The sequence below is a fragment of the Mustela nivalis genome (genome assembly GCF_964662115.1).
Source record: "Mustela nivalis genome assembly, chromosome: 18".
Classification (NCBI taxonomy): Eukaryota; Metazoa; Chordata; class Mammalia; order Carnivora; family Mustelidae; genus Mustela; species Mustela nivalis.
The window spans coordinates 46,821,580-46,846,342 of NC_139037.1; the positions used below are offsets into that span (position 1 = coordinate 46,821,580).

General features: G+C 46.8%; 2 protein-coding genes across 6 annotated transcripts in view; one reads left to right on the forward strand and one right to left on the reverse strand.

Moving 5' to 3' along the window:
* ZSCAN1 (zinc finger and SCAN domain containing 1) overlaps nt 1-8,008 on the reverse strand; it is a 29,056-nt gene extending 21,048 nt beyond the window's left edge. For 2 of the 4 annotated variants that reach the window (XM_082709635.1, XM_082709632.1), the window contains exon 1: nt 7,897-7,989. The gene's annotated coding sequence lies outside the window, so the exon portion shown is untranslated. Of the gene's footprint in view, nt 1-7,896 lie in introns of all 4 variants that reach the window. The other 2 variants (XR_014305272.1, XR_014305273.1) reach the window with 2 other exon arrangements.
* Nucleotides 8,009-8,047: 39 nt separating this feature from the next.
* Nucleotides 8,048-17,372, forward strand: LOC309852635 (uncharacterized protein; the record flags this gene model as incomplete). Of its 2 annotated transcripts, XM_082709700.1 has the most annotated exons (5): nt 8,048-8,169; nt 8,262-8,868; nt 10,126-10,221; nt 12,353-12,422; nt 16,749-17,372. In XM_082709700.1, 3 exons carry the CDS (start codon nt 8,048-8,050, stop codon nt 10,162-10,164), a joined length of 768 nt encoding a protein of 255 aa, XP_082565826.1. In that variant the 3' UTR covers nt 10,165-10,221; nt 12,353-12,422; nt 16,749-17,372. The 2 variants fall into 2 exon arrangements, with proteins under 2 accessions (XP_082565826.1, XP_082565825.1); XM_082709699.1 differs by lacking the exon at nt 12,353-12,422.
* Nucleotides 17,373-24,763: the final 7,391 nt, after the last annotated feature.

Genomic DNA, 24,763 nt, shown 5'->3' on the forward strand with positions numbered 1-24,763 from the left:
CCAGGAAACAAATAAAGCAGATGCTTGCTGGAAGTGTAAGTGCCTTAGAGAAAATAAAACTAGGTGTGGACATATACAATCTCGGGAGGGGCAAGAGGGGCCACTTAGCTGGGTGGTCAGTGCAGTTCCTCTGTCTCATCCCTTGCTGGCTTCTGGTCCCTGGAGTGTTGTATTCAAGCAGGCACTGCTGGGTGCAGAAGCCACAGACCGGACAATCAAATCCAAGTGCGGAGGGCTTACTATGCTCCAGTGACATTGAGTTCCCTGGCTCATTTTCTTGGTAGCAGAAATTGGCCTGACCTACGCATTCATAACACTGCAACGCACCTCAGAAGTAGAGAACGTTCACTTAGTTTGTTTCAAGAGCCAGAGGGAAAGACGTCTCATCATCAGGCAGTTTGAATGCTAGATCCACTGGGAGGCAGTCTGGTGCCAGGCACAGGTTTCCAAACATTTTGTAAGCAGCAGAAACTTTTGTTCCCAATGACACAGGTAAATCTCAATTTAAAAAGTAAGTTGTGGGGCGCCTGGGTGGCTCAGTGGGTTGGGCCGCTGCCTTCGGCTCAGGTCATGATCTCAGGGTCCTGGGATCGAGCCCCGCATCGGACTCTCTGCTCAGCAGGGAGCCTGCTTCCCTCTCTCTCTCTCTGCCTGCCTCTCCATCTACTTGTGATTTCTCTCTGTAAAATAAATAAATAAAATCTTTAAAAAAATAAAAAAAATAAAATAAATAAAAAGTAAGTTGTGGGGGCGCCTGGGTGGCTCAATGGGTTAAGGCCTCTGCCTTCAGCTCAGGTCACGATCCCAGCGTCCTGAGATTGAGCCCCACATCAGGCTCTCTGCTCTGTGGAAAGCCTGCTTCCTCCTCTCTCTGCCTGCCTCCCTGCCTACTTGTGATCTCTCTCTCTCTGTCAAATAAATAAAAAAAATCTTCCAAAAAAAAAAAAAAAAAAAAAAAGTAAGTTGGGGGGGGGGGGAGTAAGTTAGCCAGAAGCCTTACTGTCCTGACTGCCAGGGGCCGGAAGGAGGCAGAATGGAGAGCGCAGCAGTAGGCATCGGGTTCCTTTTTAGGGTGATGAAAATGTTCTGGAATTAGCGGTGACAGTTGCAAAACCCCATGAATATACTTTAAAAAGCACTGAACTATACACTTTAAATGGTTGTGTTTTATGCTGTGTGAATTATACATCAAAAACATATCAGTACAAGGAAGCAGAAGTGTTTGGGTTGTAGGAAGATCTGGTGCGGCCATATCACACGAACAGGTGCCTCTGGGACTTGAAACCAGATACGAAGTTTTAAAATTTTTTGTGGGAAATATTTGAGGATATTTAAGTTTTGGAACACATTCGGCATCTTCTAGCTCAGTCGACCATATCTGCATGCCCCGGGACCAAGCGTCCCCACCTAGGAACGCTCTGGCATCGCTGCTGGAAAAGCCGAACCCGCACCAGCAGAGGAGGGCTGTGCTGTTCTCTGTTCGCGCTGTGGGATATTCTGTACCAGTGAGAAAAACGTCGTTTACAGCAGAGGCCAGAAGGCTTTTTTTTGCAAAGGGCCAAATAGTGAATATTTTTGGTTTTGTTGACCATATGGTGTCTGTCACAGAGACTCGGCTATGCTGTTGCGGCCGGAAAGCAGTCATAAACAATACTCAGAAAGACAGGGTTGGCTGTGTTCCACTAAAACTTGGTGCTTTTTTTTTCCCTTTAGGTGGGACTGAAGTCATGACCCTGACATTGTGAGCTGCATGCTCTACTGACTGAGCCAGCCAGCCAGGCATCCCTCCAAGAAAACCTTATTTATCAAAATAGGCAGTGTTTTACCTTCAGACTGTAGTTTATGGAGCCTGAATTCCAACAGGGGTGAGACTTTGCCTGGTCTAGAACATCCTTCCCCAAGATGGCGGATGGGGCCTGGGCTCTGACATCAGCTCCTCAGAGCTGCTTCCCCCACCCTGAGCTGAAGCGGCCCCACCCCGATGAGCTCTCTCAAGTCCCCTCTGCTTTGTTCTTCCCTGCAACTTTTGGTTTTTAGACTAGTTTTGTGGTGACTTGTTTCACTGACTTTACTCTACAAAGGAAGTCTCTTGTGGAGGAGACCAGCTCAAGGGCAAGTAAGGGTTGTATGGAGGACCCAGAACACAGGGGGAAACCGAATTCCTGGTGGGTTTTCCAGGTCACTGTCCACCCTTGCCTTTAGGAGTTGGTGGAGAAGGCGGTATATCAGCAGAGCCCCTGAGACCAGAGCATCTTTACGTTAACACAGTATGCTGTAGTTATCACCTGTTTTTTGTTTTTTAAGATTTTACTTATTTATTTGTCAGAGAGAGACAGTGTGCACAACCAGGGGAGCTGCAGGCAGAGGAAGAAGCAGGCTCCCCGCTGAGCAGGGAGCCCAACATGGGGTTCGATCCCAAGACCCCAGGACCATGACCCAAGTCCTAGGCAGGACTTGGCGCCCCCTCACCTATTTTGTTAACTGCCTCTGACAGAAAGGAGAATGTCCTGTGAGAAGACAAGGAGCGGGAAAGGCTTTCTTCCATCGTGGACCCCCGGGAGTGAGCGGCTGCCTGCTGTGCCCCCGCCATGGTTCAGGGACCGCGTGGACGGCACAGCCCAGCTCCGAGAGGCACCTCTCGCTCACAGCACACGAGCAGGTTCTAGAGCGTTGCCACCGCCAGTGAGGAATGATCTGTCAGGGCCAGGCTGGCCCAGAACCGGAAACATAAAACCCAGAAGGAAGGGAGCAGAAAGAGAGACAGAGGAATGAAAACGAAGTTCAGGTGCTCCCTGGGTTTCATTCCAGGAGCCAAGAAAAGTGTGGGTCTGAGCTTAAGTGGCCTATAAAGTGCACATAGGCTGGAGGGTTGGGGGACCCTGGGCCTCCTGGATGGGGACCTCCATAGCTCTCAGCAACATTTAAAAGGGTTAGAGAGCTAACTCTCACACAGAGGTGGAAGGAACACATGGCATGGGCTTTTCTTCCTGGAGAGTGAGGCTGGCTCAAGCATCACAGGTTTTCAATGACCCACGGGGGCCCCAGTGCGGAAGGACCTTGCCACGCACAGTGCGGACCCAGAATCTTCATGACCCTGGGGGTGTTGGCAGTGGCCTCCCCAACCAGGACCTGTGCCTCTGCTGGGTCCCCTGTTAAGTCAGGAGATGCCTTGGATTCTATACTCTGACACTTCTTTTTTTTTTTTTTTTTTTAAAGATTTTATTTATTTATTTGACAGAGAGAGATCACAAGCAGGCAGAGAGGCAGGCAGAGAGAGAGGAGGAAGCAGGCTCCCTGCTGAGCAGAGAGCCCGATGCGGGGCTCGATCCCAGGACTCTGAGATCATGACCTGAGCCGAAGGCAGCGGCTTACCCACTGAGCCACCCAGGCGCCACCATATACTCTGACACTTCTTGATAGATTGTTACCAGACTGCTGGTTCGAACTCAGGTCCCACCGCGCGCAGCTCACACATCAGTACTCAAGATGTACGATGCTGGGAAAGGAAAAGTTGCTTTATCTGAGAAGCCAGCAACCTGAGAGCATGGCAAACAGATGTCTCAAAGGCCATCTTCCCCGTCCAGGCGAACCCAGGACACTCTACTGCGTAGGGTGACCACCTACCCGCCGCCGGCCCAGGACTGAGGGTGTCCATGGAATATGGTGGAACTTGGGTGGCTCAGTCCCCGAGCTCTGTGCTGGCTCATGTGAACCCAAGAAGCAGCCTGTGCCTGAGCCCCCACTCCACGCTTCCCTCGTTCTCACTCCTTCCCTCCCTGCGCAGGTCAGTTACTCAATGCCTCCCTGCCAGCCTCGGCCACACGACCCAGTTTCTGTCTTTAGTCCCTGGCCAGTGGCCTCACGTGCTCCTGCAGCCTAGCTGGCGGTCCACTTTGGGTGGCCCTAAGTGAACATCTTGGCCCCAGAGGAGGACCTTGGGAAGCCAGGTGTCCCTCTGGCCACCTGGGGCTAAGCCAGGCCAGCATCTGTGCTGAGCCCTCTGCTCGTCACTCTCAGCAGACACTAGAGAGAATATGAAAGCCACCCTCTTGGAGACAGAGGCCAGACACCTACTAACTTAGGAGCCCTCTGGAGCAGCTTACTCTGGGTCCCCAAAAGGCTTGCTGGGTCCAGCAAATTGAGGCAGGTCTGGGTCAGCCTCACACACCTACATGCACCCCTCAGGCCGTGGCTGATGTAGGAAAGACCTTAGGGTTTGAAGCCAGCGGCCAAGAATTCCTTCTTGAGATGTCTTTGGTCCAAAAAGGGTTAAAGCATGGGGACGGAACCATGGGCAAAAAGAGCTGCACTGGGGTCGTGAAGAGTGGCTGATTAGATACTTTCAAGTTCGGAGGGAGTTAAGCAAAGTGTCAGTCTCTAAGGAATTTTGGAAGCAAGCTCTCCAGGACCTTGAGGGGGCTAGCTGTTGTTGGGAAGGATCATTTATTATAGTCTCATAAAACCTGAGCTGTGAGACCCTCTAGATGTGTATCAGTGGGCTATACACTTGGGGGGTGATTGCCAACACATAGCATGGAGAGTAAAGATGAAGTTTCCAAAGGTATTTTTATATGTTAAAGTAGACTTACAGGGTCCTGGGGGTCAGGCTAGATTGCCTTTGACCCTCAGCAAAGTTATTAGCTTCGTGGCAGTTAAGTCCCTAGAGGAATGTCACTCTGCCTGTTTCAGGGACTTGTCCATGGGCTACAGAATACAAGGAAATTTAATAATTTTTCTTCTGCCTTTGTTTCCCATATCATTGGCCTCCCCCAGCGACTCCCAGACCCTGCAGGGCTTGTTCGAGTTATGGACTGAGGTCAGTCTGGGTCAGGTACCACAAACCCAGCATCACACCCACCCTGGTCCTCCGGCATCTCCTGGAACTTTTGGCACTGGCTGTGTCTGGAGGCTTGGGGCCAGTCTGGGTAAGGACCCGAATGCCCCACACACGTAGGCCCTAGCCAGCCTGGCGTCTCCTGGAATCTGCAGGGCTCACAGGGCCTGATGGGCTGCAGAGCAGGTCCAAGTCAGCCCCATGCTGGCCCGGGGCCTGCCCAGTGTCTCAGGGCAGCTCCCAGATCCCGCAGGGCTTTCCGGCCTGGTGGTCTGGGGCAGAGCCTGGCAGGCCTTGCAGGGTCCTCCTCCCACAGCACAGCAGCCAGGCTCCAGGGTCCCAAGTCCTCTGCACCCCATCTGTACCGGGTTCATCTGTTCATTGAGTGGTCTGGGCGGCCACCTTAGGGCACATGTGGCCCTGCAGGAGCCAGGGGCAGGGGGGAGCAGCAGGGTGGCTGGCTAGTGGGATTCTGCTCCAGAAACGGGAGCCTGAGGGGCCAGGAGCACCCCTTCTAGGAAGAGAGTACTAGGGGCATCGCTAGGTGACACAGTCTATTGTGGACGATTCAGGGAAGGGCTGGGAGCTGCTGCTCACTCTGCCAAGCTGGAAGGCTAGACAGAGGTGGGGCTCTTCAGAGGGAATGGGTGAGAGCAGCCCCGTGACTAGGGCAGGCAGGTGGGAGAAGCAGAGTCCAGGATCTCCAGCCAGGAGAGGCGGCCCTATGGAGGCCCAGGGGGGTTTCGACTCTGCTGGCAGGAATGAGGAGGCTGAGGAAGGGAGTGCATGAGAGCTGCACTGTGACTTTTGTGGGTCTTTCCCTTTCTTTTTTACTTTTTAAAAATTTATTTTTTTTTTAAAGATTTTATTTATTTATTTATTTTGAGAGAGAGAGAGAGAGAGAGAAAACACAACCATGAGCAGGGGGAGGGGCAAAGGGAGAGGGAGAAGCAGGCTCCCTCCCTGACGCACGGCTCCATCCAGGGACCCGGAGATCATGACCTGAGCCTAAGCTGGGTCCTCTGCTTAAGGTCTTGCAGGCTAAAGCGAGGGTGTCTGAAGGGCTTTGTTTTTTCTGACGGCCCTTCTTAAACACAGAATGACCATATGACCTGGTAATTGTGTATCTTTGAGAGATACACAAGGGCAATGAACATATATGTCCACGCAAACACTTGTGCACGAACATTATGAGCAAGCAGAAAGTGGTAACAACTCAAATGTTCTTAAACTGATGAGTGGACAGAATATGCCGCATCTGTGCAATGGAGTGTGATTTGGCAATACAGAACTGAAACTACGGCATGAATTAAACTTAAAATATTATGCTGTGTGAGTGCAAGAAGCCTGCCACAAAAGACCATATACTGTATGCCTTCATTTACATTAAATGTCCAAAATGGGTAAATGCATAGAGACAGCAGTCAGTTCATGGTTGCCTAGGGCTGGGGGAGGACAGATTGGTAGGTGAAGGCGTTATAAGAAGCACAGTGCTTTTTGAGGGGGAAGAAATATTCTAACACTGATTTTCGTGATGGCTACAAAAATATATGAATATGCTAAAAGTTACTGAATTCTACACTGTAAATGGGTGAATTTCATGGTAGGTGAATGATACTTGGATAAAGCTGTTACCAAAAAACAAGGGAATTAATATGTTGCAAAGCATAGCCCTTTGTTACACCCTGCTTTAAGAAAAAAGCAAACTATTTTTTATTTTTGTTTTTTAAAAAGATTTATTTATTGGGGCACCTGGGTGGCTCAGCCAGCTAAGCATCTGCCTCCAGCTCACGTTATCATCGCAGGGTCCTGGAATGGAGCCCTGCACTGGGCTCCCTGCTCATCCAGGAGCCTGTTTCTCCCTCTCCTGCCCACGCATGCTCTGTCGCTATCTATCTCTCTCAAATAATTTAAAGATTTTACCTATTTATGAGAGAGAGAGAGAGAACGCGCACAGAGGGAGAGGAAAAGGGAAAGAGAGAAACTCAAGCAGACTCCCCTCCGAGCCTGGAAGTCAGTCTCTGACCCTGAGATCATGATCTGACCCAAAATCAAGAGCCAGTTGGTGCGTTAACCGACTGAGCCCTTCAGGCCCCACTCATCCCTTAAACTACTTAAAACCATGGAGATAATTTTAAGTTGGAGTACTGAATATTCAGTAGTGCAAGTTATTTTTTCTAAAAGTTTTATAATGGAATTTTGGTTATGTTGGAAAATGGCTCTTATCATTACATTATATACTGTAATTAAAACAGGACACCCAGAACACAGGGGCTTGCTTTCCAATGACACAAAATGGCAGCGGCCGGGAATGGGTTAGGGAGTAGCCCTGGGTTTGGGGGCTACTGGCTGGCGCGTTTGGTTAAGGGTGGCCCTCGGTTTCAGCCCAGGTCCTGATCTCAGGGGTTTGTGACAGACCCGTCCCCCGCCTCGGGCTCCCGCTCTGTGCGAGATACTTGGGATTCTTTCGCCCCCTCCCCATTTGCCCCTCCCCTCGCTCGCTCTTCCTCTCCCTGAAGCAAATAAATAAATCCTTAAGGAAAAGGGGTCTGAAAAATCCCTTAAAGAGCCACCAAGAAGAGCACAGAGGACATGGACTGGGGGATTCGCCCTGTGCAGAAAAGTGCGTGAAAGACATCATCCGCCAGGGGGTCAGGGCTCCGCCCGGCGTGGGCCACATGCCCATCTCGCTCGCACACAGGCCGGCCCGCAGGGCCGAGCGCGCGGCGTCCGCGAGAAGCGGCCCTAGGCTCGCCTGCACCTCCCTTCCCAAACCGAGGTTCGCTCCGCGCAGGCGCGCTTCTCCGCGTTCCGGCGCTCCGAACGCGCAACGAAACCGCCCCAAGATCCCCTCACCTCCCCTTCGCGTCAAGGAGGCAGAAACGCGGGGGAAACCTCGGTTACGACAACCTCGTCATTTAGCCGAGCCCGAGCGCCCGTTTCATGGAAGACGTACCCGACGGTGCGTGAGGGAAGCCTGCCTCCGTCACCCACCCGATGAACGGAAACACCGGGCAGGCACAGAACACTTGAACGCGCGCCTTTGTCATCAAGACACTTACTCTGACTTCGTCCTCAGGAAGGTGTTTGTGAAGACAGCGTCTTTCCGACAGCTGGAGCTGCGGGCGGGCGGCCCCCAGACGCTTCCAACCCCGTGCTGCCACGGAGCCTTCTGGGAGCTGTAGTCCGAGCCCGAGCACGGGACCAAGCGGTATGCAGACAGTGGACTGCAACTCCCAGGAGGCCACGCTGCTGGGAGACACCTATTTTTCCAGCACCGCCCACTACGTTATTTCCTCGAGAGGAGGACCCGCCCCGCGGAGCCTCTGGGAAAGGTAGTACGAGGCCCGAGATCCACGCCCGCCACCTGGTGGACAAAGTTGGTGTGACTACAATTTCCTGTAACTTCTGGAATCCCTCTCCACAGGCTTCTCGGACTCTCCGTACCCACCGATTGTGCGCTTCTGGAGTTCGAGAACCTGACCAACGTAGTTTCGGGGAATTATAGTGAGAGAAATCCGTCTCATTGCCGCCTACGCCCGGCCGGGGACCTTAAACCGGGTCGGAAGGTCCCCTCCCCCACCCCCAGCCCAGGCCCGGTAGAGATTGTCCATTGGGCGGACACGCCTATCGTCGCGCCTTCTGGGAAACGTAGTCTGACCCTCTGGGAGCTCAGGTGTGTCTACCGCTGGACTAGGACGAGGGCTCTGGCCTCCGGACTACAACTCCCGGAATGCCGATGCGGCGGGGTCAGTCTCTCCGAGTCCCCGGCCGCGCTCTCCCATTGGTCAGGGGCCGCAGCGCGGGGTTTTCTGGTCCTGGTAGTTACGCTTTGCCGCCGGCGCCGCAGTCGCGTGGAGAGGTTACGCTGGCCGCGCGGCTTGGATCTGTGGTTTGGAGCGGTCCCTGGCGGTCTGTCCGGAGCCGCAAGCCGGTGGGCGCTGGAGGGAGCGGGTGGGGCTGCAGGTGGCGCTTGGAGGACCTCGGAGTTGGAAGAGGCGATGGCCGCGGGGCCCCTGGCAGGCCGCCCTCGGGTGAGTGGCCGCGCGCGGTCCCTTCCCGGGCCTGGTGTGCACCCTTCTCCCGAGTCTCGGATGGGAGTCGGTGCCCCAGCCCGTCGCTGTGGCCGGGCGCGGCGGAAGACCTCGTAATCCTGCAGCCCTTTCATGTAGCGCGATGTCCCCTAACCAGTAGAGGCCGAGACGAACCCCCCCGGCGAGAAAGTTGCACACCCGGGTTCCCGGTGGCTTCAGCTACCGCGCGCGTAAGGGACGAGCAATTCTGTCTTCCCATCGTCTGGAATGACGGTCGGAAAGACGAAGCGTCGCTCAGTTCGTGTTTGTGAAGCCGCCATAACCGTAATTCCCGCGCTCCTCTTTTGAAAAAAACACCCCCCACCCCCAGAAGTGGGAACTGCTTTCCGAGACCGTTGTGAGGCGTAAGAAAATTTCCGTTAGGTGAAGTGCTCGCTGAAGTACCGCTCCCGGCCTGGGAAGAGGATCCCTGGCAAAGATTAACGTTATTGTCGGCAAATATTAACGTTGTCGTTTTCATGCACCTGGTGGTATAAAAAGGGGTCGTCAAGGGAAGCGGTCTTTTGGTTTCGTGGAAGATCCCAAGTTGATCAAGAAATGGGGGAGCTGTGTAGGGGTGAACATTTTAGTGTAATGGCAACTCACCTCTGAAATGGCTGATGCGGAGCCCTGATGTCCCCCCCACCCCCGCGAAGGCTCAGGTGTATCCCTCAGGAGCCAGACAGCTTTTAGGACATCTCCCTGGACACCTGTGCATTCGCAGTCACATGTAGCCGTCCCTTTTTTTCTGGGAGCTTTTGCAGGGTTAAGGGTCCTGGCTCAGCAGGCATGTGGGTAACATTTCAGGGGAGGGTTACTTTTGGTGATGTGACGGTCAACTTCTCCCGGGAGGAATGGGGCCTGCTGGGCCCTGCCCAGCCGACCCTGTATCATAACGTGATGCTGGAGGCCTTAAGACACCTGGTCACTGTGGTGAGGCTGTTCCCCATGTCCACTTCTATTTGCCTGGGGTCTTGGCAGAGCGGGTTTGATTTAGCTGGGAGTGTGGAGTCACTAGGGGATTTGTCCTCATCAAACCTCAGCCTGAAGCGGCTGCCTGGTTCATTTTGTAGAGCATGTGACTCTTGATCTTGGAGCTGTGAGTTCATGCCCCATGTTGGACATTGAGCTTACTTAAAAACAAATAAAACAAAATGTTGCCCCAGAATGTATATGAAAAGAACCAGAACCTCACAGCTTGATCATTCATTTGCCCAGGACCTTGGAACCTCAAGCCAGATACTGTTGCCCTCCTAGAACTTGGAATAGAGCAATGCATGATGGACAGAGGGCTCTCCCAAGATTCCCGCCTAGGTGAGATGGGAAAGGATCTTTACAGTCAGTGTTTGTTTATATGTTCCTTCATATCTTCCTTCTCTGCTGCTTTTCATTACCTTTTCATTTCCATAATTCCATCTGGGATCATTTTCCTTTTGCTTAGAGTTCCCTTTATCATTTCTTTTAGAATGACAAAACGCCTTCATTTTGTGTTTGCCTGAAAATGCCTTTATTTTATCTTCATTTTGGAAAGATACTGTAAACAGAGAATTTTAGGTTGTCACGTTTTGGGGTTTTGTTTTTTTTTTCTTTTTCTCGTCACTTTGAAGACACCATGCAGTTGTCTTCTGGACTTCATGGTTTCTTTCTTTCTTTTTTTTTTTTTTTAAAGATTTTATTTATTTATTTGACAGAGAGAAATCACAAGTAGATGGAGAGGCAGGCAGAGAGAGAGAGAGGGAAGCAGGCTCCCCGCTGAGCAGAGAGCCCGATGCGGGACTCAATCCCAGGACCCTGAGATCATGACCTGAGCCGAAGGCAGCCGCTTAACCCACTGAGCCACCCAGGCGCCCCAGGACTCCATGGTTTCTGATGAGAAGTCAGCCGCCTTCTTATTTTTGTTACTTTTGCCCACTGTACTTCAAAAATGCACAAAGTTTACATGTACAATTGAAACATTTTGATAAATGTACGCACATATGTAATTCTCACCTAAATGGGGCTGGATATTTTCATTATTTCACAAAGTTCCTTTGTTACCTCTTTCCATTTTCGAAAGGCAACCACTATTGAGATTTTTTTTCCACCATAGGTTATTTTTACCTTTTCTAGAACTTCATATAAAGTGAATTATATATTATTTCTTTTGCTTATGGCTTATTACCCTAAGATTTTTGAGATTCGTCTGTGATTTTATATGCACTTTTTAAAATGATTTTATTTATTTATTTGACAGAGAGAGAGATCACAAGTAGGCAGAGAGTCAGACAGAAAAAGGAGGGGCGGGGAGCAGGCTCCCTGCTGAGTAGAGAGACCGATGCAGGGCTTGATCCCAGGACCCTGAGATCATGACCTGAGCCGAAGGCAGAGGCTTAATCCACTGAGCCACTCAGGTGCGCCCCTTTATATGCGTTTTTATTTTTTTTTACTTTTTAGTATTTAGGGACATTTTATTTTTTAATCACTTACAATTTGTCCATTCTCTTGATAATGAACATTTGGATTGTCTCTAGTTTTGGGCTGTTATGAATAATGCTGCTAACATTCTTGTGCAATGTTTCCAGTGGACTTGTGTTTTTATTCTCTTGAGTAAATGTCTAGGAGTGGAGTTGTTGGGTGATAGATTCACAGTTCTGATTGGTAGTGCCTTAGAATCGGTTTGTGGGGGTGCCTGTGTGGCTTAGTCAGTTAAGCGTTTGCCTTCGGCCTTTGGCTTAGGTCATGATCCCATCAAGCCCCACATTGGGTGGGCTCCCTGCTCAGCGGGGAGCCTGCTTCTCCCTCTCTCATTCCCCCTGCTTGTGTGCTCTCTCTCTCTCCCCCCTTCTCTGTCAAAGAAATAAAATCTTTAAAAAAAAAAAAAAGGAATCAGTTTAGGAAGACTTTATATCTTAATATGTCTAGCCTTCTAATTTTGATTATGGTATATTTAGGTAATTCTTGCAGCAGTATTTTTCAGTTTTTAAGCATATGGGTCATGCACATCTTCTACTAATTTTATTCCTAGAAATTTTGCATTTTTTATGCTATTGTAAATATTATTTGTAATTTCATTTTCTTATTGTTTGTTGCTAGTGTATATAAATATAATTTCTTCTTAACTGACATTCTATCCTCGTGTGAACTTGTTAAAATCATTTAATTGTTCTAGTAATTTATTTTCAATGTCTTTAGATTTTTACCCAGTCATGGTGTTTTCAAATAAGGATTGCTTTGCTTCTTCCTATTGAGACTTTATGCTTTTTCGTTTACCGTATTATTATACCAGCCAGGACCTCTAGTACTTTTTAAAAAAATTGATGTGTAATTAACATACAGTGAGATATGTTGTTCCTAAAACTACAGTCCAGTAAAGTTTTGCAAATGTATATTTGTGTGACCTATAGTCCAGTCCACACATTAGCATATTTCCATTCCCATACATTTCCTAATGTCCTTTTCCACTTAGGACTCCCCCAGTTTGGCAACTATTCTTCTGGTACCTGTCACCATAGATATCAAGTACAATGTTAAAAGTGGTAAGAATGAACATCCTTGCCTTGCTCCTGATATTACGGAATAGCATTAAATATTTTACCATTAAGTATTATCTGAAACCCTTTATCACATTGAGAAAGTACTATTCCTGATTTCCTGAGGACTATTTTTTTTTTTAAATCATGAATGGGTGTTATCAAATGCTGTAAATACATCTATAAACATGATTGAATTTTTTTTCTCTGTTCCATTGATTTCTGCTTTCTATTATTCCCTTTAGTTGTTTTTTTTGTTTTGTTTTGTTTTTTTGTTTTTTTTTTTATTTTTTTTAACTTTTTTTTTTTTTTAAGATTTTTATTTATTTATTTGACAGAGAGATCACAGGTAGGTAGAGAGGCTGGCAGAGAGAGAGAGAGAGAGAGAGAAGCAGGCTCCCCGCTGAGCAGAGAGCCCGATGCGGGACTCGATCCCAGGACCCCGAGATCATGACCTGAGCCGAAGGCAGCGGCTTAACCCACTGAGCCACCCAGGCGCCCCTAGTTGTTTTGGTTTAATTTGGTTTCCTTTTTTCTGGCTTTTTTGGGGCAGAAGCTTAGTTCATTAATTTTAATGCTTTCTCTTTCTGATGTTTGCATTTATAGTTATACATGTTCCTTTAAATCTTAATTTCAACTGCATCCTGCATGTTTTCACATGCTGCATTTTTATTATTGTTCAGTTCATTATGTTTTGTTTTCCAAATGTCTTGAACTGAATGGTAATGAAAATAAAACATACGAAAGTGATTTCTTCTTTGATTCGTGAAGTACATTGTTCAATTTCCAAGTGTAAGGGGATTGCTGTTATTGAGGGCTAGATTATTTCCATTGTGGTTGAAGAACATACTCTGTATGAATTCAGTCCTTTTATTTATTTATTATTATTTTTTTAAATATTTTATTTATTTATTTGTCAGAGAGAGAGGGAGAGAGAGCGAGCACAGGCGGACTGTGAATTCAGTCCTTTTAAATTTATTGAGAAATGTTTTTACGATACAGCATATGGTCTGTTGGGGTGGGTAGGTGGGTATGTATATATTCTGTTACTGTTGGATGTGGTGTTTCATAAAGACCTGTCATCCCTTTAAAGTCTTGGCTTCTTTCGGAATTCTGTCATTTTGGCCTGGATAAGGCTCCCCCTTGCGTCAGTCTCAGTTCTCTGGAAAGGTAGGCACAGTTTACCAACTGTTCTTCAGAGAGAGGAGAGGGTTTACAGGGAACAGATGAATGAAATCAGAGAGAACTGATGGTTTAGTTCTGCATTTCTGGGTACGGTGTTTTAAGCCCACACTGCCTGTGAATTTTCACCTTTTTTCAGGTGAGTCTTCACTATGTACCCAGTAAAAAGTTGCATTTTAGAAGTGGGAATTTTAGTCTCATGTCTCTCTTCCCTCGGAGACTGTCATTTAGAATGGTTTTACTAGCTTCATTTGTAACATTGAGGTATGTAATCAAGTGCTGAAAGGTTTGATATCAGATGTCAGAATCATACAATTTTCTCTGCAGGTTGTTGCCCTTGAACATTAAACACCTAGGATGGTACCTTTGATCAGTCTAGATCAACTCTTTGTTCTTACCTCTTCAAATGTTTCCTCTGCTGCTTTAGTCTCTCTTGTAACTCCAACTACACATTAATCTTTTGTCAAGTGTTCTGTTTTTATATTATTTTCTCTCCTTTTGTGTCATCATAAAATTTCCACTTACCTGCCTTTGAATTCACAGATTCTTTATTCTGTTGTGTCTAGTCTGCAATGAAGTCTTCTCAGGTTTACTTCAGATACTACATTTTTATTTAATTCCAGAATGGAATTTTCATTTGAAAATTTCCCATGAAATTCTGTTATGTTTATAATAGGTTGGGTTTTTTCCCCAGTCAGTGTAAGTGAAACTTTTTTTTTTTTTTTAAGATTTTATTTATTTATTTGACAGAGAGATCACAGGTAGGCAGAGAGGCAGGCAGAGAGAGAGAGATGAGGAAGCAGGCTCCCTGCTGAGCAGAGAGCCCGATGCAGGACTCGATCCCAGGACCCTGAGATCATGACCCGAGCCGAAGGCAGCGGCTCAACCCACTGAGCCACCCAGGCGCCCAAAGTGAAACTTTATTGAGGCCCTAGGGCCGTGGGGCTCGGGCAGGAGGCCACCCTGTGGGGAAAGGAAGAGCTGATGGAGGGACTTTATTGACCTTCTTCTGGGGGTGTGGATGGTTGGTGCGGCCACATGTCTGGGAGCACAACACTCGTTGCAGTTGAATTTGCGGGCGAGCTGGCAGAGGGAAGGCTAGGGGACGCACCTCCAGGCCAAGCACCAAATGCAGGGGCTCTTATGGATATTGTAGTCAGAGAGTGCAGCTGTCCTCTCCCAGCACAGACACTGATCTTCAAGTGGCTTCAAGTGGGAGCCCTCATTGTCTTGGCTTTGACATTCTCAGTGGTGTCACTGGGCTCCTGTGAGGGTAATGTTCTTGTTTGTCAGGGTCTCCGTGAGGATCTTCTCTGTGTTTGCTGCTCAGCCACCAAATTGAAGAGAAAGAGCTATAATAGTTATTTTTCATTTTTTTCCTGCTACTTCTAATGTTTGGTATATCTGCCTCTATTGACTTTTTTTTTCTTGGTGATGAGTCACATTTTCCTGATTCTTTAGATGTCTCGTCAATTTCTGTATACTGAATGCCGCACACGGTGCATTGGAGAGATGATGGAGTCTTGTCTTCTACCAGAATTGTCCTTTGTTCTTTTTTTTCTGGAGGCAGTTAAATTACTGAAATCATCCTAATCCTGATGAGGCTCAGGTTTAGGATTTAGGTTTTGCTTTAGTTCTTGGATGTAGTTCTTCTTTTTTTTTTTTTTTAGGTTTTTTTGTTTGTTTGTTTTATTTATTTTCAGCATAACAGTATTCATAATTTTTGCACCACACCCAGTGCTCCATGCAATCTGTGCCCTCTCTAATACCCACCACCTGGTTCCCCCAACCTCCCACCCTCTTGGATGTAGTTCTTATCCTTGAGGCTGTTTCCTTCTAAGGTACAACTTTCTAGAGTCTGACCGGAATGCCTTGGGTGCTCATTGGGTCAGAGCCAGTGTCCCCCAACACTTGGTAACTTGGTAGCTGCTCAGCCCTGTAGCAGCTGTTCTTTGTCAGGTCTTAGCCTTCTGTGCACTTGCAGTTGACTTGTCCAATTAAGGACTCCAGGAGAAACCCTCTGCAGGTTTCCAGCCCCCTCTTTGCTCTGCATGACCTTGCAAAGCCCTCCTCACATTCAGCTCCACAGCCTCCTCCCACGTCAGAAACACAAGGCCTCCCTGCCACTGGGAGTCAGGTTGCTGAGCACAAGCAGGTGCCCTATCAGGCCACCTTGCAGACATGTCCCAAGTGTCCCCGGTGCTCTAGGTAAGTTACCTTTGTCTGGTGTGCGGACCACTCTGTGTTTATCCATATGCCTGTGGAGCCCTCTTGTTCCCTGTGTGTTTTTGGGTACTGGAGACAAAGTGGGAACAGGATGGACAAGGTTCCCCCCACCGTGGACCTGAAAGCCGCTAGTATACGGTGTTTGGGAAGGGGCAGACAATAAAGAACGAAAAGAACAAAGGGATGTTGACTAATGCTGAGCAGTGTATGCAGGAAGTAAAACAGGACAATGTGGTGGAAAGTGACAAGGAACTCAGGCATGCGGGGAGGTTGGACAGGGTCTCTCAGAGGAGGTGACCTGAGACTTGAGAGCTGAATGATGAAAGGGGTGGGTTGCTGACACTGAAGACTTTGGAGACCCAAGGAAAGTCCTCAGGCAGAGGAACTCTGTGCTAGTGGTGGAAATGGTCATGTTTAGGGAGAACAAAAGAAACCCAGAAGGAGAAGGATTGAGGAGAACTGAGGTAGTCTTACCCTGCTTCTGGGTGTTTTGGAAGACTGAATCTAAAGACATGTTCTTACCATCATGAAACTGGTTTGTTGGGAGGATTAACTTGGTTATCGACTACAGGCAGAAGAGATGTTAGGTGGAGAAATGGGTCAGGTTCTGGGATGTCCAAGCATTAGCGAATGGCGGTGGTCCTGAGCATCTCATGTATGGGGATGTCTGCCTATTCTGTGACCTGTCTTGTAACGGTATCTCCTCTGCCTTTTGTGCTGACTGTTAGGTTGGTCGGTCTTCCTATGGGTTCTTTGTGTTCTGTGTGTACCTTCCGTGGCTTCTCTTCTCAGAGTTCCGCCGTTTTTTTGGTTGGTACTGTAAAACATCTACTCCCCCTGTGCACATCTTGTGGCTTTTATCTCAGTATTCTCACTCTAGGAGTTTTCTTCTAAGCACCCAAATTATTTTTAATTTCCTTCTAGAAAGGAAGAAGAGACCTAAAAGCCAAGAGTTGTCACCAACAGAGGCCTTTGCTAGGAAGGAGTTACCCAGCAGCATGAACCTGATGAGGCCCGCAGTGGATGGTTGCTGGCGTTCTACCACAGCAGATGGCTGGGAACTTGGGGACGAGTTGGAGAAGCAGAAGACACACAGTGCCATTTCCGGGCTAACAGGACATAAACAAGGGCAAGTAGTGACCCAGGTTGGGGACTGGGGAAATGCTGCAGTTGTGGGAAAATGCAGCTTCAATTCAGACTTTTTCTTCACGGAGATTTCTTGTTAAAGAGTATTTCTATCAAATTGGCTCAACTCAAAGTGTACAGCAAATTTTATTTTAAAAAATCATCAGGAAATCTTGGTGGGGAAGAAACCTTGTAAAGGCAGTCCATGTGGAAAACCCTCGGGAAACCTGTCGAAGTTGAATGAGCATGGTAAAGATACCAGCCAGAGCGTATACCTCTCTACACATGAGATAATTAACATAGGAGAGAAATTCTATGGATGTAAAGAAAGTAGAGATTTTTTTTATCTATAGCTCACCCCTTTCTCAGGTCATGAGAACTCCTACTAAGGAGAAATCTATGAATGTAATGAATGTGGGAAAACCTTTAAGAAACTTTCATCTCTTTCTTACCATCTGAGAAATCATGGTAGAGAGAAAGCCTATGAATGTAATGAATGTGGGAATTCTTTCTGGCAGAGCCTACACCTCATTTTACACTGGAGAACTCACACTGGTGAGAAACCTTATGAGTGTAATAAATGTGGAAAGTCTTTTAGCCAAAATTCTCACCATAATGTACACCGGAAAATTCATACTGGAGAGAAACCCTATAAATGTGATGACTGTGGAAAATCCTTCAGTGGACGGTCTAATGTCAATGTGCATAAGAGAACACATACTGGAGAAAAACCCTATAAATGTAATGAATGTGGGAAAGCCCTTAGCGACTGCTCCTTCGATACAAACGTGAAAGGACGCACACTGGAGAGAAACTGTACGAATGTGATGAATGCGGAAAAGCCCTTGGTCACAGCTCTCACCTTACAGTTTACAAGAGAATCCATACTGGTGAGAAGCCATATAAATGTAACGGATGTGGGAAAACTTTCAGTTTTCATTTATCCTTCACTCAACATAAGAGAATGCACACTGGAGAGAAACCATACAAATGTCATCAATGCGGGAAGGCTTTTAATCAAGGTTCTGATTTTATTGGGCACTAAAAAGCTCGAGGGAGAAAAAAAAAATACATACTTCATTTTAATATATAAAAACTGTACACATACATTTAAATTTTGTGGTTTTTTGGTGCATTCCCAGAGAAGGGCTGAACCTACGTGGCATTTGATACCTAGGAAAAAATTTTTAATTAGTGAGATCAAAAGTTTCTTTAGTAATACTAACTAATGTGGTTACCCAGTGTGGGAAGGGCTATTGCTCAGAAGTCAAAACAGGTTGAAGATATTTGGCTGAATGACTGATGTACTGTCCCAAAGAGCCAGAGTGCCATTAGTTGCTTCCTTGTTCCCCCAATGCTAGAAAATTGGGCTGCTTCTAATTTGTTTCAGGAATTCATTATAAACTGTAATTATAAACACTGTGTAGAAACATGGAAAATGCGTAGAATACAGTTGACCCTTGAACAACACAGTTTTGAACTGTGCAGTTCCACTTACATGTGGATTTTTTTCAATAAATACAGTACGGTATTGTAAATTTATTTTTCTTCCTTTTTCTTTTCTTTTAAAAAAAATTTTTTTTTAAGATTTTATTTATTTATCAGAGAGAGAGAGGGAGAGAGCGAGCACAGGCAGACAGAATGGCAGACAGAGGCAGAGGGAGAAGCAGGCTCCCTGCTGAGCAAGGAGCCCGATGTGGGACTCGATCCCAGGACGCTGGGATCATGACCTGAGCCGAAGGCAACTGCTTAACCAACTGAGCCACCCAGGCGTCCCTCTTCCTTTTTATTTTCTTTCCTCTAGCTTATTTTAGTATAAGAATACAGTATGTAATATAAATGACCTATAAACTATGTGTTAACTGACTGCTTGTATTATCGGTAAGATTGCCATTCAGTAGGAGGCTATTAGTCAAGTTTTTGGAGAGTCAAAGTTCTGTGTGGATTTTCAGATGTGCAGGGCATCAGCGCTCAACAACACCCAAGTCGTTCCAGAGTCAACTACAGTGAAATGTGACCTGTTGTGACTGTGTCGCCCTCCATGTGCGTTTGGAGAAAAGCATAGAAGAAAACAGAAATGAACGTAGCTAATCAGTAAAAGTCTTTGGGGATCGTGTGGTTTTCCTTTTCATGTTCAAAACTGCTGCAGTTTTATGGGGCACCTGGGTGGTTCAGTTGAGTGTCTGACTCTTGGTTTTGGCTCAGGTCATGATCTCAGGATCAAGAGATCGAGCCCTGTGTCGGGCCCCATGAGATTCTCTCCATCTGCAACTCCTCTGCTCACACGTTCTTTCTCTTTCTCAAATAAATCTTTTTAGTTTTTAAAAAAACTGATATAGGGACGCCTGGGTGGCTCAATTGGTTAAGCAGCTGCCTTCGACTCAGGTCATTATCCCAGCGTCCTGGGATCGAGTCCCACATCGGGCTCCTTGCTCAGCAAGGGAGCCTCCTTCTCCCTCTGCCTCTGCCTGCCATTCTGTCTGCCCGTGCTCGCTCCCCCCCCCCCCCCGATAAATAAATAAAATCTTTAAAAAAAAAAAAAAATTAGACTGTTTATGAAAACACGTGGGCCAGATTTGGCCTGTGGGCCATAATTTACCAACCTCAGTGCTAATGTCATCATTTACGTCTGATTATCATATGATAAAAACATCTGTGATAGAATCCATTTCCTACTACCTTTTTAGCTTTTTTTTTCTTTTTTTTTTTTTTTTCCTTAAGTAAACTCTGCCCCCAACATGGATGGGGCTTGAACTCATGACCTCAGGATGAAGAGTTCCATGCTCTACTAACTGAGCCAGGCAAGCACCCCCATTTCATAATATTTTTTTAAAATATTTTATTAGTTTATTAGATAAACCATGAGCAGGGGTAGGGACAATGGGAGAGGGAGAGAGAGAATCTCCAGCAGACTGTGCACTGAGCATGGACCCCCATGTGGCATTCAATCTCACAACCCTGAGATCATGACCTGAGCCAAAAATCAAGAGTCAGACACTTAACCAACTGAGCCACCCAGGCACCCCTCATACTATTTTTGCCCATACCCAACATAGTCTTTATAAAAAAACTTAAAGATTTTATTTATTTGAGAGAGAAGAGATAGAAAGAGCAGGAGTGGGGAGGAGAGGGAGAAGAGGCTTCCTGCCGGGCAGGGAGCCCAATGCAGGGCTTGATCCCAGGACCCCAGGATGCAGCTAATATAAATTCAAAACAAAACAAGCAGGGGAAAAGTACAGCCTTTAAAGAACCCCCCCCCCCCGATCTACAACAGAATTTCACCAACTCTGAGTAAAGTCTCCATTCCAGTGAGATACTGATCCTCGATACCGGCATGTGACGTTCATAAGCATCTTCTGGGAGATTCTTCTAAGGTATGCCACTGAGGGGAGGTGGAAGCAAGGAAAACTGGATGGTTTCCAAAGAGAGGTAACCGTTTCACAGGTGAGCCCAGCACCACTGGCCTGGGTGCAGGGGGACATCACAGTGGCTGGCCGCTGATGGAGCGACTGCAAAAGGAGGAGAGCATCAAAGCCTTTGATGACAGTGTGCTGCTGGGGCAGAGCAGTGCAAGAATAATTTCCTGAGAATTACTCTTCTTGAGAGTGCCCTTAGTCTAGAGGCACCTGTGTGGCTCAGTCAGTTGAGCATCAGACTCCTGGTTTTGGCTCAGGTCATGATCTCGGGATCGTGGGGTGAAGTCCCGTGTTGGGCTTCATGCTCAGTGCGGAGTCTACTTGAGATTCTCTCCTCCTCCCCCTGCCCCAAATCCCCACTCATGCTCTCTGTCTCTAAAATAAAATCTGTAAGAAAAAAAATCCCCTTAGCCTAGAATTTTGCTAAGTACCCAGAACAGTGAAAAGCTCTTCTCCTAGGTACACCATTGAATTTCCATTTTTGGCAAACACATACCAAGACACAGAACATTCCTATCCATCCAGAAAGTTCTTTCTTGTCCCTTCTTGTCCCCAGACTTTTCTTCCCGGTATACCCCAAAGCACACAGCGATTTCTTTTGGCATGGGTTATTTTTGCCAATTCTAGAATTTTCCACGGTGAGATTGTAGGCATGTATTTTGTACATTTTTTTTTTAAGATTTTATTTATTTATTTGAGAGAGCTGGGGGGAACAGGGTCCCTGCTGAACAGAGAGCCCAATGCGGGGCTCGATCCCAGGACCCTGAGATCATGACCCAAGCTGAAGGCAGAGGCTTAACCCACTGAGCCACCCAGGTGCCCCTATTTTGTACATTTTTGTGTCTGCTGCTTTCAGCAAAAGTTTTTTTTAAAGATTTTTTTATTTATTTGTCAGAGAGGGAGAGAGAGCGAACACAGGCAGACAGAATGGCAGGCAGAGGCAGAGGGAGAAGCAGATGCCCCACCAAGCAAGGATCCCGATGTGGGACTCGATCCCAGGACGCTGGGATCATGACCCGAGCCAAAGGCAGCTGCCCAACCAACTTAGCCACCTAGGTGTCCCTCAGCAAAAGATTTTTGAGACTTGTCTATGTCATCACACAGATCAGTAATTCTTTTTTGTTGCTGGGTAGTATTTATTCCATTGTATGAATACAGCACAATTTCTCCGTTCTCAGATTAACAGAAATCTGGGATGTTCCCAGTCTTTGGTTACTAGGAGTAAAGGTTCTATGAACATACTTAGCAGGGTGGTTTTGTTTTTATGGGCTTATGCTTTCATTTCTCTTAGAGAGATTCCTGGAGGTGACATGGCTGGGTTACAGAGGAGATGTATGCTCAGCTTTTTAAGAAACTGTCAGTTCTAAAAATGGCGGTAGGGGCGCCTGGGTGGCTCAGTGTGTTAAAGCCTCCGCTTTCAGCTCAGGTCATGATCCCAGGGTCCTGGGATCAAGCCCTGAATCGGGCTCTCTGCTCAGCAGGGAGCCTGCTTTCCTTCCTCTCTCTCTGCCTGCCTCTCTGCCTACCTGTGATCTCTGTCCGTCGAATAAATTAAAAAAAAAATTTTTTTTTAAATGGCAGTAATATTTTATGCAAGTACCAGCAATGTATTAGAATTTTAGAATTCCTGATGCTCCACATCCTTACCAAATTTTGGCACTGTTCTTTTCATTTTGCCCATTCTAATAAGTGAGCATTGTGTAAAAGATTTCCTTTTTTTTTTTTTTTTTTAAGATTTTATTTATTTATTTGACACACAAAGATCACAAGTAGGCAGAGATGCAGTCAGAGAGAGGGGGAAGCAGGCTCCCTGCTGAACAGAGAGCCAGACGTGGGGCTTGATCCCAGGACCCTGGGATCATGACCTGAGCCGAAGGCAGAGGCTTTAACCCACTGAGCCACCCAGGCGCCCCAAGATTTACTTATTTTAGAGAGAGCACACCAGCAGGGTGCGGGGCAGAGTGAGACCGAAGCAGATTCCCCAGAGTGGAGAGGTGTTTGCAGGGCGCAATCTCACAAGCCCGAGATCATGACCTGAGCCGAAACCAAGAGTCACTCAACTGACTGAGCCACCCAGGTACCCCTCTGGTGAGTGGTGAGTGACATCTCATTCTTGTGTGATGACTAATGGCAATCAGTACCTTTCCAGGTGCTTCTTGGCTTCTTGGCTTCCTTATTCAAGCCTCTCATCCATGTTCTGTTAGGTTGTTTGTCTTTATTATCGAGTTGTAGGAGTTGTGTATATATTCTGGATACAAGTCCTTTGTTAAATGTATATGTTGCAAATATTTTATAAACAAAATTTTAGCAAATTGAATCTAATAATATAATAAGAAAATAATAGAAACGTCCTGAGCTGTGTTAATGGGGCAGGCCAAACGTTATGTACAGCAGTAGGGCATCATTTCTGATCTTTTGTCTTTTTCTATTAAACTTGAACTGAGTTAAGAAAATGAAAATAACAGAAATTTTTAAAAGTCATGACGAAGTGGGATTATCTAAAATATGCAGTATTGGTTTAACCAAAATCAGTGAATGTACATCTCTGTATTAACAAGCTAAAAAAAAAGTATATGATTATCTCAATACATGCAGGAAAAAAATTGACAAAAATTCAACAGTCATTCCTGATTTAAAAAGCAAACAACTCTCACCAAAGTTGGAATAGAAGGCAATGGCCTCAACCTGACAAAGGACATCTATATCAGGTAGTATCATACTTACTGGTAAAAAACAGTGCTTGGGGTGCTTGGGTGGCTCAGTGGGTTAAAGCCTCTGCCTTCGGTTTGAGTCACGATCCCAGGGTCCTGGGATCCAGTCCTGCATTGGGCTTTGCTCTGCAGGGAGCCTGCTTCCTCCTCTCTGCCTGCCTCTCTTCCTATTTGTGATCTGTCTGTCAAATAAATAAATAAATAATCTTAAAAAAGCAAAACAAAACCAAAAAAAACACTGAATGCTTTACCCCTAAGATTAGAACAAGACAGAGATGTCTGATCTCACCACTTCTGTTCAGCATTGTAATGGAGGTTCTGGCTAAGGCAATTGGCAAGAAAATGGAATAAAAGGAATCTAGATTGGGAGAGACATTTTACTTTTATTTTTTAAGAATTATTCATTTGAGAGCAAGAAAGAATGATTTGGGGGAGAAGGGAAGGGAGAATCTCAAGCCAGCCCCCTGCTGAGTATGGAGCCTGTCCCGGGGGTGTCCATCCCAGCACCCCGAGATCACGACCTGAGTAGAACTCGAGCCAGACACTCAACTGACTGAGCCATCCAGGTGTTCCAGAAAAGGCATCTTTAAAAATCCTTCTTTGCGGGGTGCCTGGGTGGCTCAGTGGGTTAAGCCGCTGCCTTCAGCTCGGGTCATGATCCCAGCGTCCTGGGATCAAGTCCCACATCGGGCTCTCTGCTCAGCGGGGAGCCTGCTTCCTCCTCTCTCTCTCTGCCTGCCTCTCCGTCTACTTGTGATTTCTGTCTGTCAAATAAATAAATAAAATCTTTTAAAAATAAATAAATAAATAAATAAATAAATCCTTCTTTGCTTCAAAAGGAGGATTGTTACTTCATAAACAAAGTAAAAGGTAAGTCACAGCTTGGAAAGGACACATTCCTTTTTTTGTTGTTGTTAGTTAGATGAGTCCTTTGAATGTGCTTGGTTGACTATAAACTTTATCGTCCTCCTCGCCTGCCTGCAAGACCTGACGAACGTTTGACCTTCATCAATCCTTCTGTTGGCTATTGTTTTCCATCTAATAAAAGTGAGACTGTGGAGTTACTCGTGGCAGCAGTCCTTTTCGGCTGTTGTCGCCTGCTCCCAGTCTTTTGCAGCTGACTTCTTGGTGCCTAATTCTTCTCCCGTCACCGACTGGAAGCGGCAAACGGGGAGCAGGCAGAGAGAGTAGCCCCATGTGCTACTTGATCCCAGGACCCTGAGATCACAACCTGAGCCGAAGGCAGAGGCTTGACCCACTGAGCGACCCAGGTGTCCCTTTACTTATTTTTCTATGGTGCACTCTCTTCCAGAATGTGAGCTCCTTGAGGACAGTGCTTTTGTCATTTTTTCAAAAAAACATTTTTTTTTTAAAGACTTTATTTATTTGATAGAGCTCACAAGTAGGCAGAGAGGCAGGCAGAGAGAGAGGGGGAAGCAGGTTCCCCGCTGAGCGGGGAGCCCAATACTGGGCTCGATCCTAGGACCTTGGGATCATGACCTGAGCCGAAGGCAGAGGCTTTGAGCCACCCAGGCGCCCCACTTTTGTCATTTTTATTCACAACTTGATTCCCAGCTCCTTGCATAGTAGGTTCTTATTTTTTTTAAAGATTGATTTTCTCATTTGAGAGAGTGACAGAGCCTGTGAGAGAGGTGGGGGGAGGGACAGACAGAATCTCCAGCAGACT